The sequence below is a fragment of the Ochlerotatus camptorhynchus genome, unplaced genomic scaffold (assembly GCF_037179485.1).
Source record: "Ochlerotatus camptorhynchus isolate MF236.1 unplaced genomic scaffold, CSIRO-AGI_Acam_v1.1 ptg000363l, whole genome shotgun sequence".
In the NCBI taxonomy this organism is placed as follows: Eukaryota; Metazoa; Arthropoda; class Insecta; order Diptera; family Culicidae; genus Ochlerotatus; species Ochlerotatus camptorhynchus.
The window spans coordinates 1,421,427-1,439,520 of record NW_027040851.1 but is presented as its reverse complement, the minus strand read 5'-3'; the positions used below and the strand labels follow the sequence as shown (position 1 = coordinate 1,439,520).

The 18,094-nt window shown below is 41.4% G+C and overlaps 1 protein-coding gene and 1 pseudogene across 1 annotated transcript; both read left to right on the top strand.

The window, feature by feature from the left end:
* The first annotated feature begins 9,867 nt into the window (after positions 1 to 9,867).
* On the top strand, positions 9,868 to 11,580 carry LOC135709767 (cytochrome P450 9e2-like). The gene is made up of 2 exons (XM_065232151.1): positions 9,868 to 10,457; positions 10,520 to 11,580. The coding sequence occupies exons 1-2, from the start codon at positions 9,913 to 9,915 to the stop codon at positions 11,574 to 11,576; spliced, it is 1,602 nt and encodes a 533-aa protein (XP_065088223.1). The 5' UTR covers positions 9,868 to 9,912; the 3' UTR covers positions 11,577 to 11,580.
* Positions 11,581 to 15,080: 3,500 nt separating this feature from the next.
* Positions 15,081 to 16,743, top strand: LOC135709771 (cytochrome P450 9b2-like; annotated as a pseudogene).
* The last annotated feature ends 1,351 nt before the right edge of the window (positions 16,744 to 18,094 follow it).

Sequence of the window (18,094 nt, the reverse complement as noted above, 5' to 3'; positions counted from 1 at the left end):
AAATCCCATATAAGATTCTGTTAATCTTTGCACGAAGAGACGGCGGCTCGCTGGTACCATGGTGGAGTGAAGAGATAAGACAAAATCCACTAGATTTCAAGCACATATTGACAGATAGAATTTTATCATAGGAGTAAAGAGTTACAAAGCCACCCTCAACGTCAATACTTACACGTTATGGTGTAGTGATCCTCTTGCAGGTCGTCGTTCAGGATTGTGTCGTTTTGGTTCCATCGACTGTTGCCCCAAACCTGGTGTTTGGGCGTTCAGGTCACCAACGATGATGTACTTATCACGGCGTCGAGTTAGTCTGATGATGTCTCTCCGCAGGTCTGCTGCCGACCCGTCCCTGATGGTGACTTGTTTGGGAAAGTAGACCGCAATGATGGTAATAGGACCGACAGGAGAGGAGACATCCACACCCACCGCTTCGATCATCTTCAGCTGGAAACTCGGTAGCAGTCGACAGTCGAATTTCAAATCTATTGATGCCATTTGAAACTAAAATACTTTAAAGATTTATTCGGCATCAAAAGAGGAGCAATACAATAGTTTGGTAAAGAAGAATTACATTTATAACACACCATCGACAGGAAATGCTTTCGGAAACATGGGGCTTTAGGTAGTGATGAAACTCGCTAGAACTATTCCACAGCCGCAGACAGTATATGAGCAAGTCAAGCGCCACACTTTTTTGCCTGTAAGTCATCGGTTGTACTTAAAATCTCCGCCTACGTTGTACGGGTTAGGCAATGGCCCTTCGCTCATTTTCAACTTCTAAAGGGTGATACGGTCAAAATTTGGTCAAGGGAAAACGCGTGTAAATCGGTGAAATCGTTTATTTAAAAAATCAAATTAAATTTCTTTTTCAAGTTCAATTAGTATAAAATTCAGGAAAAATATTCAGTTAGGCTTCCGCTTTTCCAAATCCGAATTGCCGGGCCTTACGCTTGACCCCTGCCATCAGATTTTGTACAGCCACCTTGTCCACCTTCTTCGCCGCAGAAAGCCAGTTTGCCTTGAACTGCTGCTCGCCCTTAGCAGTTTTTTTGGTCTTCTTTAGGTTCCGCTTGACGATAGCCCAGTATTTCTCAATTGGGCGGAGCTCTGGCGTGTTGGGAGGGTTCTTGTCCTTGGGAACCACCTGCACGTTGTTGGCGGCGTACCACTCCATGGCCTTTTTACCGTAATGGCAAGATGCCAAATCCGGCCAAAACAGTACGGAACAACCGTGTTTCTTCAGGAAAGGCAGCAGACGTTTATTCAAACACTATTTCACGTAAATTTCTTGGTTGACAGTCCCGGAAGCTATGAAAATGCTGCTTTTCAAGCCACAGGTACAGATGGCTTGCCAAACCAGATATTTCTTTGCGAACTTTGACAGTTTCATGTGCTTGAAAACATCTGCTACCTTTCCCCTTCCTTTTGCCGTATAAAACTCCTGTCCCGGAAGCTGCTTGTAGTCGGCTTTGACGTAGGTTTCGTCGTCCATTACCACGCAGTCAAACTTCGTCAGCATCGTCGTGTACAGCCTCCGGGATCGCGCTTTGGCCGTCGTATTTTGTTTATCATCGCGATTTGGAGTCACTACCTTCTTGTAAGTCGATAGTCCGGCTCGTTTTTCGGCTCGATGCACGGTTGTAGACGATACACCCAGCTTATTTGCGGCATCTCGGAGAGAGAGGTTAGGGTTTCGCTTGAAACTACCGGCAACTCTCTTTGTCGTCTCAGCGACTTCCGGTTTTCGATTTCGCCCCGATCCAGACTTCCTGGCTGTCGACAAACGTTCCCCAAACACTTTAATTACATTTGTAACGGTTGATTTGGCAACTTTTAGCGATTTTGCCAACTTTTTTTTTTTTTTTTTTCTTTATTTTTGTGATTTTTAGCCGTAGGCTAGTTCATCACATGATTTTGCCAACTTTGCGTGCGAGTAGCTCGGATTTTCGCGATGCGCGAGCAAAATTTTGATACGCTGCTCTTCTTGCTTGGACGGCATTTTGACAACTGAAGAGTGAATTCCAAAATCAAAATAGGAGCAACATTCTACACACACACACCTTCAAAATGAGGGGTGTTGAGGTTTTTTAAATGCAAAATTGAAAGAAATACGTCAAGTTGATATTGACCAAATTTTGACCGTATCACCCTTTATTCAATTTTCTACCTACCCTCTTCTAAGATCATTCTCTAGCTAATAAATTATTACACTAAAGCTTCATGTTAGATAGCATTTGCATCCAATTCTAAAAATCGCAAACTTCGTGTATTAAGTAACAAAAACACTTTGAATTTAAAACCTATTAATACATTGCTGAGCAATGAATTTTCAAACAATACCAATTTTCCGTTACACATTTTACCGCAGGCATCGTGTTTGGAGTGTTAATATGACAACCTTTCGGAAAACACAAAATTTTCATAATATGGTATAATAAAACGGACCGTTTATTTCTTTATAGAAAAAAACAAACTCATCACAATATTTGAACGATTTTAAATCCCACCATAGCAACTCAAAGAAAAAATTATAGAACTTATTATAGCGCATAAGATCGCGTCAGAGCATGTATCTACCTGCTGGAAACTAAATGTAGGTAACAACCAAACTGGCTAGGTAAATGAGACAAGGCAGTTCGATACCTGCTGATTTATAGACCTAATGATTAGTATATAAGTCGTAGATAAGAGATGAATTCTTCAGTGGTCTTGAGTACCCGGATCTGTCAAAAGATAAGCAATTATAACGGAATTAAAAGCTAATTAAGAGCTCTTCACATAGAACGTTGTTCTGAAAACTGACCAACTAGTTCCGCTGTACCCTACGATGGGCCAAAGTAAGTTAGGCCAAAAAGGTCATATAGCCTTTTGCGCAATTTTGAACTTGTGCCATGCTACTAAAGGGCGAACACGAAATTATTGCGACACCGAAAATGTCATGCCAATTTTCTTATAATTTTTAGAATCATGTAACGAGTACCATATTTCTGAATTCAATTTTCATCAATATTTTTTAGGAACATGAATTTAAAATAAATCTCATAAATAATCACCGCAGTCGTTGAGTGAATTCTATTAGTAGGTAATGAATTCGAGAGTGAAGTAGATACCCACCACTTGGCATAATGAAATTGTAAATGAGTTATAGTTCAGTAGTGAGAGCCGGGGTGGTATTCTTGTCCAATTGCTGCAAACAGGCGGTAGGTTGCTCGATCGTCGTTTAGCGCGTACGTACATCGACCCGGTACAGATCCTTTGATGATTTGTTAACCTTTCTCGAATTTCTCTCCTATCCCTGAACTTTGAGCCGAGCAGCGAATTGGATGACTGGAGTTGTTTGTTAGAGCAAGATGCCGATAGCGGAGGATGCAATTGATGAGAGCATGAGAACAATTTTCGTTGTATCATGAATATCTAACTTCGTTAGATTTACGTGATTTCCGGTGCCGAAGATTACGATAATGCGTTTAATCTGAGGATCCCCAAGAATCTATCGATCACTTTGGACTGATCAGTGGAAGAGGCAGGAGTGGTCCACCCGTAATCTCGCGCCGTGGTGTGTTTAGTAAGGTAGAAGTGACATGAGGTTCTTTCTAACTAGTGAAACTTAAGAATCCTTTCCCATTAGTTCTTTCGATAGGCATTATTCGTTCCGAGCAGTGTGTGAAGCGTGTGTAGTGATTTTGGAGGAAGAAGGTAAAACTGGTGACAATTTCTGGTTTGTGCGATAGAGGCTTAACACGTGCTTGTGCAACGGTTTTTCTTTAGACAGATTCGTGGCGAAGGTTGTGCACGCCCGACACACCACTCATTCAGCTAGTGACCATTTCTGGCCCCACCATCGGTTTCGAAGGTAACCCGGGGTACGCCGGAAGAGGACCGCGACCGTTAGAAACGCGCCCTAGGCAGGGCGAAACGGCCAAACGAACGACCAAAGCGTGATCAGCGATCGTACCGCGTCACACAAGCCACGTGTCGACGCTAAGTAGCATCGGAAGTTTCTAAACCAACCAACGCGTTCATCTACAGCATTTTCCACCTGTATCCGTGAAGGAAAGACACCGGGTGATTCACCGCCAACCCCTCCGTTCATCCGCCGCATCACCGTCATCTGTATTGCAGCATAAATGGTCCGTGAGTACTGAATGAAATGTTTCGTCCATGCGCATGTTGACTTGAAACTTGAGAGCCCGCAACCGTAGCACTTTTCCGGTCTCGCGAGGCGTACACATTCTAACCGTTTGCACGTGAACCCAAATGAGAGCCGTTTGAACACGCACAGGAGGATGAAACATACCAGAACATAACCCAACACACACACGCTCGATAGACAGATAGATAAAGAGGGAAAGGTAGAGGCAATTAGGCAGTAGGTAGACAAAGCAAACAAAATGAACAGAACATGAACTTTTGCGCCTGTAAGTAGACTAAACAATAAACATTATGGAATAAAGCTCTCTTTGGTTTTGATAGGCAAATATGCAATAAAGTCCTGTAATTTCGTTATGCCAAAAAAGGTTGTTATAGATCTGCCTTGATGAGATAGAAGTGAATCTGTTTGGAAGATTTTCATGTCACCGTTTTTTCCGCTGTAGTTTTTTTTTCTCTTTTGAGGTTTTTACTGGAGAGGTTGGCTCCGAAACCAACTGGAAAACTTCCAAATCTAACACGGGTTTTCTCAGGGTGAAAGTAGAGTCTTGGCCTGCGATGATAACGACTCGCATTGGTTAATCTTGGTCCGGGTGGTTTATTGGCATAATTTTCTCCTCAGTTGCATTTACTTCACTATTTGTGACATACTTTTTCTAATTGAATAGCTCTAGTCAGCCAACTCGCTTTCCGCCCAAAACAAATTTAAAAAATAGGAACCTAATCCTGCAAGGTCTCATACGGTCGGGCAACCTCGAAATTGGTAAATGGTCTCCCTCGGGAGTGGCGCTTAAGCCATTTTACTTTACAATCAAACCAAAATTTTAGGGTAGTTTTATACATATATTTACTTCAAAAATCAAAAGAAAAGTTTATCGATGGAGCCTTCAGTGTAAAATTGAACGCATTTTCGCTTGATGCCCTCCATCAAAGTCTTTACAGTGTCATCCGGTACCAGTTTCTCAGTTTTATTTTCCATTTTCTTAACATGTCCTTCTCGTCCTTGACTGTCTTCTTGCTCTTCCGAAGTTTCCGCTTCATTATTGCCCAGTACTGCTCCACCGGGCGCAGCTCCGGACAGTTAGGCGGATTCATGTCCTTTAGAACAAAATGGACAGAATTGACCTCATACCACTCCAGGACACTTTTAGAATAGTGCCATGATGCCAAATCTGGCCAAAATAGCGGAGCTTCGTCGTGCTGCTGCAAGAACGGCAAAAGGCGCTTCTCGAGGCACTCAGATTTGTAGATCTCGCCACTTACTGTGCCCTTTGTCACGAAAGGCTCACTCCTCAGACCACAAGAGTAGATGGCCTGCCATTCTCATATCTCATTTATTTGGAGGCGAACTTCGACATTTTCTTCTTCTTAAATTTGTCGTCCACATCGAACTTGCTCTTGCCGGTGAAAAACTCCAACCCCGGAATTTGCTTAAAATCGGCTTTTATATACGTTTCGTCGTCCATCACACAGCAGCCATATTTTGTCAGCATTTTTTCGTAGAGCTTCCGTGCCCGAGTTTTAGCCGTCGATTGTTGCCGCTCATCGCGGTTTGGGAAGTTCTGTACCTTGTATGTATGTAGTCCAGCTCTCTTCTTTGCATTCTGGACGTAGCTCTGCGACATGCCGATCTTTTTAGCCAAATCACGGCTTGAGACGTTGAGATTTGCTTTAATCATCCGCTTCACCTTTCCCTCCGTCTTTTTGTTCTCCGGTCCCGGTTTTCTTCCAGCTCCTTTGCCGTGGTTCAACGTCAACCGCTCCTGGAACCGCTTCAACACTCTGGAGACGGTTGAATGGTGAATGTTCAACATTTTTCCCAACTGCCGGTGCGACAGGTCAGGAAATTCCAGGTGTTTGGAAAGAATTTGTTCTCTCAACTCACGTTGGTTCACCTCCATTTTCGTTGAATCGAAAAACACGACTTCGAGTTTGACAGCATGTACACAATACACATCAATGAGAAAGTGTGCAAAATTTGGTTGATTTTTACCCAATGGTAAAAAAGTTATGCCCTGTTGAATGTGTCGCAATAATTTCGTGTTCGACCTTTACACAGTAAACGTAAGCTGCATGTACAGTAATGACTCGATTTTATCAGCCCCTCCGCGCATCAGACTTTTAACTTTCAATAATTTCACATAACCCTTAGTCCAACTCATTCTCATTCATCTTCAAGATGGATGTTTCAGGTCTACTTTTGAACAATAGACCACTGGAAAAAAGCGCATGGGTATCTTGGAAAATTGAAAAAGAGTACTGACAAAATCGGGCTATTCTTGCATACCGCTCTCCATTTGATCTAGCATACATGAATAGGACTAATGTAGGGTAGAGGTATCAGTTATCAGTCATCCCTAATAAAAATACCATTAACGAATGATAACCCAAATTATTGAACTATTCCACAAATGGTTTGGATGATACCCCAAACACGTCGTTAAGCAAATTAGCCATTACATTTTTATTAGGGATGGTAGTGGTGTTGTGGTGCCATTGTGGTGTGTTCATATCAGGCGTAACATTTGATAACGGCAGAAAAACTTTTGTAAACAAACATTGTAAGGTCCTTTGCACTTGAACCAAGGGTTGGTCACTCTACAAAGTGTGCCAAAATCAAACTTGGGCACCCCCGGGCGCTGTTTGGCACCCATGGTTACAATTTTTATGATCTTTAAAGCTACTGGCAACACTGAACTTTTTCTGCGCTTCAGTGTGCATGTGTCAAAATTTGTTATTGATGTTGCCACAATATAATCAAATTATTTTCAAAACAACCGTGAATCTCCACCAATGCCATGGTCTCGCCATGGATTCTCAAAATCGTTACACCCGTGACGGCAGTCGCATCCACATTTCCTCCCAGACGAAGAACAGATGACAGCGGTATCTTGACCTGACCGAGGTTTCCGGCTATGGCTACACGAACTAGCGATGTAGCTCTCACGGCTGCGGCTGCTTCCAATTCTGCTGCTGGTCCGTCTTTTTTTTATGAATTTTAGAGTAGACGGACCAGCAAAAGGAACAGCAGCAGCAACTAAAGCAGAAGCAGCATAGGAAGCAGCCGCAGCCGTGGGAGCTGAATCGCTAATTCGTGTAGCTGTGGCCGACGCTGGAAATCTCGGGCCGGTCACGACAAGCGGTGCTTGAGTTCTAATCGGAAAGTCAACCAAACAAAAACTATTCCATCCGACCATAAGAACTGCTCGAATACATCCATCGCCACTGCTACTACACCACCAGCACTTCATGATGGCGTTCACCACCAGGGCTACGCTCGGGAACTCAACCAATCCGGAGGAGGAAATTTCCGATATCAGCGGGAACATTCGCACTTGCGACGGGTGGCAGTCCTTGGTGGTGAATGCAGTCAGCAGCAGATCCTCGGACGGCATACGGGTGGGGTATTGAAGAAGTGGTGCGATTTTTGCTGGCCTGGGAAGTGATTGTTCTTGGAGGCGTTGTAGACCTTGAAACTGATTGAATTGTGCGGCAGGGTGTACGTTTAACTGCGATGGCGTTTCCATCTAGATCATGGCAGCAACATTCCCATACAGGAAGGTCAGATTGAACAGCTTATCGGTGTTGGCTGTGTTGTTATCGAGTCCGTAGACCATCATCACTGCGCCCTGTTGCTGTGTGGGTTGGATGAAGTTGACTGGTCCGTTTCGGGTCAGCGATGCGTCCTTCATCAGTCCGACGTGTGTTCCGGCCGGTGTTGGTTTCCAGTTCTCCGACAGATGATACTCGGGCGGTGACAAATTCGGTGCAAATCCTCCGCCGGCTCCCAGAAGGACTGGTTGACTAATGATTGACTTTCGTTGTGCGGGGTCGGCCTTCCACCGAAGATTGATGTTTTTGAAAACATTGAAAATCAAAACAAAAACAAGAGTTGTTAAAATACCGGGTTGCCAAACAAGGCATTATTCACAAGCAAACAAAAGTCAGTTCAATGACTTCTTCTACTTCATGGCACTGCCGATACAGTTGCGGCACACTGAGGTACACTGAGAAAAATGTTGGCGCAAAATAAGTGTGTAGAGTGACCACCCCTTGACTTGAACCAAAGTACGCCCATGCAAACCAATACCACTTTCGGAAAGGTAAGAGTTGTCCCTACCCAATGATGTTGTTGGTTTGCGTGGGCCTTACAAGGTTTGTTAACAAAAGCTTTTGTGCCGTTATCAAATGTTACGCCTGATATAATGGCATATGAAATTGCCATATCCCATAATAGGAACCATAGGAGCCATCATTTCTAAATCTACCCTATAACAATGACTAACGGTCCACTTCACGACATATACTTTTTGCCTGTCGCAAAAAAGCACACTTTGACTGTCGTGAAAGACGAATGGCTCGGATCGACGTATACTGTTCCCAAAGATGCAAAAGCGTGATCAAAATTGTTTACCCCCTAAAGTTGATCTTCAAGCGATTGTTCCTTATCACCGATTTCTGAAACAAACAGCGTCCATCGTATGACGTTTGCAATTTTGTGATTAATCCTCCTAAAAGGGAGAGGCAAAATTATTATTACCTAGAAATGCTTAAAAAGCATTGAGCAAACATAGATAAAAATATTTTGTAAATTTCAACTATCAACTGGAGCAAGGTATTTAAATATAAAATTACACGAAATTCAATGAATGAAAACTGAAAATTACACGTTCATGTAAATTTATATAGTTGTTCGTTGAAAATTAAATCAAATTCAATCGAAATTATGACATCTATTTAAAAAAAACACACATGCATATACAATTCAATATAATGTATTATCAAATACTATCATGTAAAATTAATGTTGTTTTGCTGTATGTTTCAACTAAGGGCAAAACATACGTTAATGTGCCATATGTAAATTTCAAAAGTTTTTGCTGTGAAGTTAAAAGCATTATTATTTAAAACAGCAAAGAAATGGGTTATCTTCCATTTCATTCCACTTAATTAATTTTGGAATCCATACGAATTTCGGCTGCAATGTGCAATCTTCATCAGTGTCATTCCCACTAAAGAACTTATCAAAACATAACCCCCATAAGTACTCATTCCCTAGGAAAAAATGCCAAGATCACAGGTATAAAAATGAAACTACAATGTGTAGAACCGGAACCTACCTAACTAAAAATAACAAAATATTTAAGTAAAGCAAAGGAGAAAAATCTATTCAAATCTCTAATAAGGAAATTCAATATTATTTATTCCAAACACGGTTCTCAAACATTTAAATGGACTATTAACCACGCAAGGATTCTAAAGGGAACTCAGGGATGATTTGTGGACAGCCTGTAATATTTCCTACAGCTTTACGTAGCTCTTCACTTTTAGGGGACTCAATAATAAAACCACAATTGTCATACGATGGGGACAATTTGTTTGAAAAATTGCTTTGAAGACACCATAGCCCCAATTTTTTTTTTGCGGTGAATCAATTTGACCACGTTTGTGCATCGTTGGTAACAGTGTGCGACGCGTGCACTGACGAAAAGCGAAATAAATGCGCTATAGCGAAGTGAACCCCATTCCAAAAGAAATGTTTTACACCATGGCATCGCGCTCTAATCAACTTATTTTGGATTCTGATGTAGAGATACATCTTATCTAAAGCAAAACGAAATTATCGTTATCTCTGATGAAATACTCACTTTTAACGGTTAGTCATATAAATCGACCAGTCAGTTGATGTCATCATTCAGTTGATATCCAGCTTTCAAACTGCTTGGACGTAGCCGCCGTGTTGGCGAATTATATCACGTAACAATGAGTGTGTGGGAGTGGCTTGCGGTGTTCGTTCCTATAGTGACGTATCTGGTATACCGATGGAGCGTCGCCACCTACGATTTCTTTGAAAAGCGGAAGATACCATTCGTGAAACCTTACCCTCTATTTGGAGGATTATGGCCCGTTTTCACCGGAAAAGTTCACCCAGTGGATGGTGCCGTTTTGGGGTACGACATGTTCCCGGATAATCGTTTTTCGGGATTCTTTACGTTTCGCAAACCGGGATACCTGATTCATGATCCAGCGCTGGTGAAACAGATTACGATTAAGGATTTTGATCATTTTACGGATCATATGAATACGATTTCGGTTGATGTGGATCCCGTTTTTGGACGAGCGTTATTCTTCATGGAAGGTCAACGGTGGCGTCACGGTAGATCCGGACTAAGTCCAGCGTTTACAGGGAGCAAGATAAGAAATATGTTTACACTGTTGTCAAATAATGTGGAAGGAGCCATGGGACGTTTGACGGAAGATGCTGGTCAAGGAAAGATGGAGGTGGAGGTACGTGATCTGTTTCAAAAGTAAGTGATCTCACCTGGTTGATGAATGAAGATGGTTGTTATGATTTTTGCGTCTGTTTCAGATTAGGCAATGACATCATCACGTCCATTTCGTTTGGTGTGGAGATCGATTCGGTGCATAATCCAAATAACGAATTTTTCAAAAAAGGAAAGAAATTAGCCGCGACAGGTGGATTCCAAGGATTTAAATTCTTCCTATCTATCGTGGTTCCGAATAGTGTCTTCAAATTTTTCGGAATACGATTCCTTCCTAAAGAAGCAGCTGATTTTTATGTTGATGTCGTATCAAAAACCATTAAACAGCGAGAGGAGCACAACATAGTCCGACCTGATTTCATCCATTTGTTGGTTCAAGCTCGCAAAAATGAACTAAAAGAAGAAAAAGGAGACGAAAATCTGAATAGCGCTGGATTTACAACGGTAGAAGAGCACATGAAAGCATCAACTGAAAACAGTCAATATTCTGATTTGGACATCACAGCAGTCGCTGCGTCGTTTTTCTTTGGTGGCATTGAAACCACGACTACTTTGCTCTGCTTTGCCATCTACGAAGTAGCTTTAAAAAAAGCCATTCAATTGAAACTGCAGGCGGAAATCGACACCGTGCGAGAGGAACTTGGAGGAAATCCATTGACCTACGAAGTGCTTCAAAAAATGAAGTACCTGGACATGGTCGTAACGGAGACATTGCGCCGATGGCCACCCCTAGGAATCACGAACCGAGTTTGCGTCAAACCTTATACCTTCGAGGACTATAATGGAACCAAGGTCACCATAGAAAAAGGACAACTAATCCAGATTCCCGTTTACTCGTTCCACCGTGATCCGAATTTCTTCCCGGATCCATACCGCTTCGATCCGGAACGATTCTCCGATGACAACAAGGACCAAATCAACCCGGACGCGTTCCTACCATTTGGAAGTGGACCCAGAAATTGTATCGGATCACGGTTGGCTCTGATGCAGGCCAAGTGCTTGCTGTACTACTTGTTTACAAACTTCTCGGTGGAATTGTCGGACAAGATGGACGTTCCGATTAGGTTGAACAAAATGTCCCTGACTCTGGATGCGCTGAATGGATTTTGGTTCCGGTTGGTGCCGAAAAATGTTAAACTGTGAGGCGGTTTTGGTTTTGGAATTATTTTAGTAGAAATAATTTTTTTTTTGGAAAAAGATTTCAAATTCTACTTATACGAGACTTATAAAACGAAGCATTAGTATTAATGTACACCATAAGGATTTGAAAATAAAAAATAAAAACCAATGAGTATTAACGTTAATGTATTCCCAACAAACATTGGAAGCATGATAATGTTCAGTTAAAAAATTGCTTATTCAGTCTTTAATCAGCTCAAATTGTTTGTTGGGTTATACTACAAAAGTTTGCATGTATTTTGATTTTAAACGAACCATTTATAATTTTCTATATTAGACGCTATTCTTCTTTATGCTTATAAACTATGACTACAAAATCGATACATATAGCTTGGAATTGATTTCAGATTTCATTGGAAATATTATTGCAAATCTCTTGGAATTCAATTCAGGAGTTGTTTGGAGCTCTTGTCAGAATTTTCAAGGAATTATGGTCATGATTCCCTTTGGAATACTCCTGAGCTTCTCCTTGCATTCCCCATAGAATTCTCCTCATAGTTACCTCATAATACCCTTGGGATTCACCAGCAGTTCTTGTCGCAAAGCCCATTGAATTCTTTTCAGAACTACCATGAAACTCTCCATGAAAGTCCTAACGAATACTTGCCAGAATTTCTTAGAAGTTCTCTGCAGATTGCCCTTGTAATTGATGAATTAATGTCACTAAAATTAATGTCTTTAAGAAAATGCTAGGCTCTTTGAATTTACCCTTTCGCCTTGTCGTAGTAAGCGGGGCCGTTTTCGCAACCTCTGTCGAGGCGTACACGTCTGGATCGATAGTTAATTTTTGACATCCTCTCAACGTAATGTAAATTTTTCATCTCTGCAGAAAAATGATAAATTTGAACGATCGTACTCCAAGTCTCCGTCATCATCAAACTCTATGGTTTCCACGAACTTTCATCTGCATAATCGGTTAGATCGCCATTGTAACAAGTTAGAGGTGATTCCCTGTAGCGTCCTTTTTCGCGATACACTTCGCAATTTCACATGTAAAAATAATAAGGTTTCTGTGAATGCACTTAGCTGAAACTACTACTTGTTGTTTGCTGCGGAGAAGCAAGCAATGTCTGGAATTTGCAAATGTATAAACCTCGTAGATCTTGAGTTGTGTGCTCTTGAAATTGCGAGGTGTGATGGAAAAATAGACTCTACAAGAAAACACCTTAAACGTGTTCATGTGTCACGTTTTATATAGTATTATTATAAAAGTAGTACTTTGGTTGGACAAATAAATAAATAATTATTTTTAAGCTAAATACCTGCCTTATTCAATTAAAAGCCAGAACACAATGAATGCGGCTAAGTGAAAAAAGCGGACAATTTGACACTTGGCATTACAATTAACAGTTCGGTGTTGATCATTCATAGCCAGCCATCAACTCAAAATCGGTAAGCATCGGCTCTCTGTAACTGCCACTAAGCCTCGATTCAAAGTAAATCTGGACGCACGGTTTAATACACCACCGCGCCCCTGGTGGTTGGAACAAAAAACGTTTGACAGGCATTTGTTGGTGTTTTATTGACGAAGAAATTGGTGAAAAGTTTTTGTCGATTGATCGACGCATCCCGAAATTACGGATCATGGAACTTGAGAAAAGAAAATTAATTGTGCACAAATATCTAGAGAACCCTTCGTGGTCTGCCTCAAAAATAGCAAAAGTGTTAAAATTCAAAAGTCAACGGTGAGTCTTGTAATCAAACGTTACAAGAATACTCTGAGTGTGGATAGAGCACAGCGCATCTATCATAAAAGTGGCACTAGGGACAATGAGCTAAGGAGAAAGGTGTTGAGGTACGTGAAAAGCAACCCAGGTGTCTCCATACCTGATTTGGCAGAGAAATACGATTTCAACTTTTCCACCGTGCGTAACATCCTTTCAAGAGAAGGATATAAGTCTTTTTGTGCCAGTAAACATCCGAATCGCTCCCTAAAAAAAATGTTAAGGGCTAAAAACCGAGCACGATTACTATACGAACGAGTTTTGACGAAATTTGATTACTGTATTTTAATGGATGACGAAACATATGTCAAATGGATTATAAACAAATCTCTGGACGAAAATTTTTCCTTGGCAACTGGTGGTGGGGATGTCTCTTCCAGGTATAAATTTGTTTTTGCTGATAAGTTTGCTCGGAAACTAATGATTTGGCAAGGAATCTGCAGTTGTGGCCTTAAAACCAAGGTTTTCATCACATCTCACACAATGACGTTGAAGGTTTGCAATAAAGAGTGTCTGAAAAAGCGGATTTTACCCTTCATTCGGCAACACAAGACCAACGTTGTGGTTTGGCCGGATCTAGCCAGTTGCCACTACTCTAAGGAGGTACTAGAATGGTATGCTGCAAACAATGTTAATTTCGTCGCCAAAGAGATTAATCCTCCGAATTGCCCTGAGTTCAGACCGATCGAAAAATATTGGGCAATTGTCAAGCGAAAACTTGCGGTAAAGAAGTGACAAATGAACAACAAATGCGTTTAAAGTGGAATAAGTTCGCCAGTACAGTGCCACCAGCGACTGTGCAGATCATGATGGCATCGATCACAAGTAAAGTGCGACAGTTTGTTCGAAACGGTGAAATGTAATAACTTGTTAGGGGAATTTACGTATTCTCGGCAACCTAAGCAGCGATCTTCTTTCTATAGCCTTTTTCTCTATGGAACGCACACATATGCAGTATTGGTTTGTTTACAAACATTTGCTGCCAGCTGCTCTAACAATTTCAGTCGAAAGAATTGTCAAAAACTGTTTTGAAACGCTTTTACAAAGCTCCAATCTTCTCTAGTGAGAGCGAGTATTGTCGGCAACCAGTTTTTCTTCGGCAACCGTTCCATTTGAACTGCATGTAAATCTGCTGTTCTATTATCGGCAACTCGAAATCAGCTACAATTTGTAGTGCGTGTGTTTCATTTCAAGAAAACCCTGCTAGATTGCTTTTTCTCAGTGGTAAAAATATAGTCAAATTGAAGCTGAAAGCATAAAGAATCGTTTGCATGCATTCAGCGAAGTGTTTTCGTAAGAAAATCCAGTGAAAATAGTGTTTCAATTTGGGTTGCCGAAAATAGTCTGTCATGCCGAAGCCGTCATTTCCCCTATATATCGTTTGAAAGCTGAATAAATACCCTTTTGTTTGACGTTTTGATCAACCGTGTATGTTGTTTAATTCTTGAGTTACGATCACTTTAATGCGTCCAAATTTACTTTGAATCGGGCTCTATGGCGCCATCCCTCCGTTGTTTAACATTTCCGACTTGTTGTTGCCTGAACACTATCGACCTTCTAGACAATATGTACCTCCATACGTACACTGCTGACCTTGCAAAAGATAATGCGCATAGGATAGTTATTGGGTAGAATAGTTTCAGATTCAACTGTCCAATCTTCTGCCATTAGTCAGTAACGTGTTTGTCCACCTCAGACGTTCTCTAATCAAAGCAGGCACCGAAGTTGAAAACTAAAGAGCATAATGTCCGTGTTTGTGTGGCTTGCTCTGATAATCCCCATCGTAGCATATTTGCTGTACCGCTGGAGCGTCGCCACCTACGATTACTTTGAAAAACGCAACATCCCATTCGTGAAACCATATCCTTTCTTCGGCGGAGTGTGGCCCGTTTTCTCCGGAAAACTTCACCCAACGGATGCTGCCGTTTTAGGGTACGACATGTTCCCGGAGCGCCGTGTCTCGGGATTGTTTAACTTTCGCAGCCCGGGATACCTGATCCATGATCCAGCGTTGGTTAAACAGATTATGATCAAAGATTTTGATCATTTCACGGATCATTTGAGCACAGTTACGGTGGATGTGGATCCTGTTTTCGGGCGAGCGTTATTTTTCATGGGAGGTCAACGGTGGCGTCATGGGAGATCTGGATTAAGTCCAGCGTTCACGGGGAGTAAGATGAGGAATATGTTTACATTGTTGACGAAGTACGTGGATGGAGCAATGCAGCGTTTGGTGACAGATGCCGGTCAAGGGAAGATGGAGCTAGAGATACGTGATCTATTTCAAAAGTAAGTCCTTTTTGTATTTTTCGGGAAAAATCAATCGTGATTTGTGAAATCGTTTCAGGCTAGGCAATGACATCATGACATCAATATCGTTTGGTGTGGAAATTGATTCGGTGCATAATACCGATGACGAATTTCTTAAAATGGGAAAACATCTAGCTGCAGATGGTGCATTCCTATGAGTCAAATACTTTCTGTTAACCTTTATTCCAAAAAGCGTCTTCAAATTCTTCGGTATACAATTCTTGCGCCAGGGCGTAGCCGATTTTTACGTTAATGCCGTGTCTAAAACAATACAATATCGTGAAGAGCACAATATTGTGCGACCTGATTTCATCCATCTCTTTGTGCAAGCTCGCAATAACGAACTCAAGGAGGATAGACTGGATGAAAATTTAAAAAGCGCTGGGTTTAGCACGGTCGATGAACACGTCGAAGCGTCAACTGAAAACAGTCATTACTCCGATTTGGACATCGCAGCAGTCGCTGCATCGTTCATCTTCAGTGGTATCGAAACCACGACTACTGTGATCTGCTTTGCCGTGTACGAAATTGTGCTGAACCAGGCTGTGCATGTTAAACTTCAAGCGGAAATCGACTCCGTAAGAGAACAGCTTGGCGAAGATCAACTGACCTACGAAGTTCTTCAAAAGATGATATACCTGGACATGGTTGTATCGGAAACTCTTCGCCGGTGGGCACCAGTTGGAGTCACGAACCGGGTTTGCGTGAAACCATACACCTTCGACGACTACGACGGAACAAAGGTGACTGTGGAAAAAGGACAGCTTGTCCAAATCCCAGTTCAATCATTTCACCGTGATCCAAATTTCTTCCCGGATCCATACTGCTTCGATCCGGAACGGTTCTCCGATGAAAACAAGAGCACAATCAATCTGGACGCTTTCCTTCCATTTGGAAGTGGACCCAGAAATTGCGTTGGATCCAGGTTAGCACTGATGCATACAAAATGTTTGCTCTACTACTTGTTTGTAAATTTTTCGGTCGAATTTTCCGAGAAAACCGACATTCCAATCAAATTGAAGAAAAATTCGCTGTCTTATGAAGCGCTGAATGGATTGTGGTTCCGATTGGTACCGAAAAGTACGATCGAAAGCTGACGAGGTAGACTTTGAAGGGTTAATCTCGGCCTTAATCAGAACGACAAGTATGTTACTCGACCCAACGATTCAGCACTTTTAGAAATTAGACATGGTTTAATACCAATATATTCAAAGCAAAAGTTTTACAGTAAAGCGAAAATAAATAAACAAGTGAATCACCAAAACTATGGCGTGTGGCGTTTACTTAAAAAAAAAACTCGTCCAATTAGAATAGATAACGAACTAGCAGAACAACAAAGCTGACGAACTACCACTCCAGGAAGCGCCACAACCCACATGAACGGCACAAATTATGCGTTCGATTCGTTTTAAAGTCAAAAGATGTTTTACGGGCCTTCGCTGAAAAAAAAGACGCATCTGCTTGTACATAATAATTCTCAACAGAACTTAACATCACCCACATTATGAGAAAGGCAAAAACGATCCGTCGGCCACGTGCTTGCACACACCCCTCAGGAAAGGTGTTATCATTTATTACTCGTTGGATCGAGCGTCTACCAGCAGGTTTTCCTATCATATACACCTCGACTGGAATCCTTTCGTTCCCTTGTTTTCGTTTATTATTTTTGTTCCACCGGTAAATTGTTGAACCATTTTGCGATCGCATGCTGTTTAAATGTCGTTTACTCGTTGTAATGGATAGACGTTTTAGTTTAAAGAACGCAAGAACATGCAAGAACTGTACGAGCACTACTTCTACGCCTATTGTAATGCTGGTGGACGCGGTGGCGATGGTGGTTGTCAAAATAAAACGGAAGATCAAGTTACCTGTGATTTTGCACAACGACAGTGGGATGGAGAGTGCGAAAGTGATCTAGTTAGCTGTGAAGCATCCGAAGCATTGAATGATGGAGAAACGTTCTACGATTTTGGAAATTTTGACTACAGTGAATGTGATGCCACACGAAGGTGCAATCTACCGGACAGTGGAACTTTTGACGGTTAGTAATGGCCTGTTAAATTATTTTTCATGGTAAATAGGAATACAGTTTTGTCGCTTGAAAAACTGCAGTTTTAAAAAAGTTAAAAACACATATGAATTAAATTTCATGTATACAGGAAAAACATTTTTTTATAGTTTAATTTTCTAGCTGGCGGGTGTTAATTCATAAAATTGCATTCCTTATAGATTGTATACATCTCTTATGTAAAACTGTAAATGAATCTTACATTTCCCGGTTAGGTGTAAGAATATAGCGAATTATCAATCCTGTACTTGATCTATCTATCTATCTGCAAATTTTGAAATGTTTGCTGCACAGCTCTCAAACGAATAATCCATTAGGTACATTAACCTTCTAAATTTTAAATTTTAATGGTTAAAAACTGATTCAGCGAAACCATACGA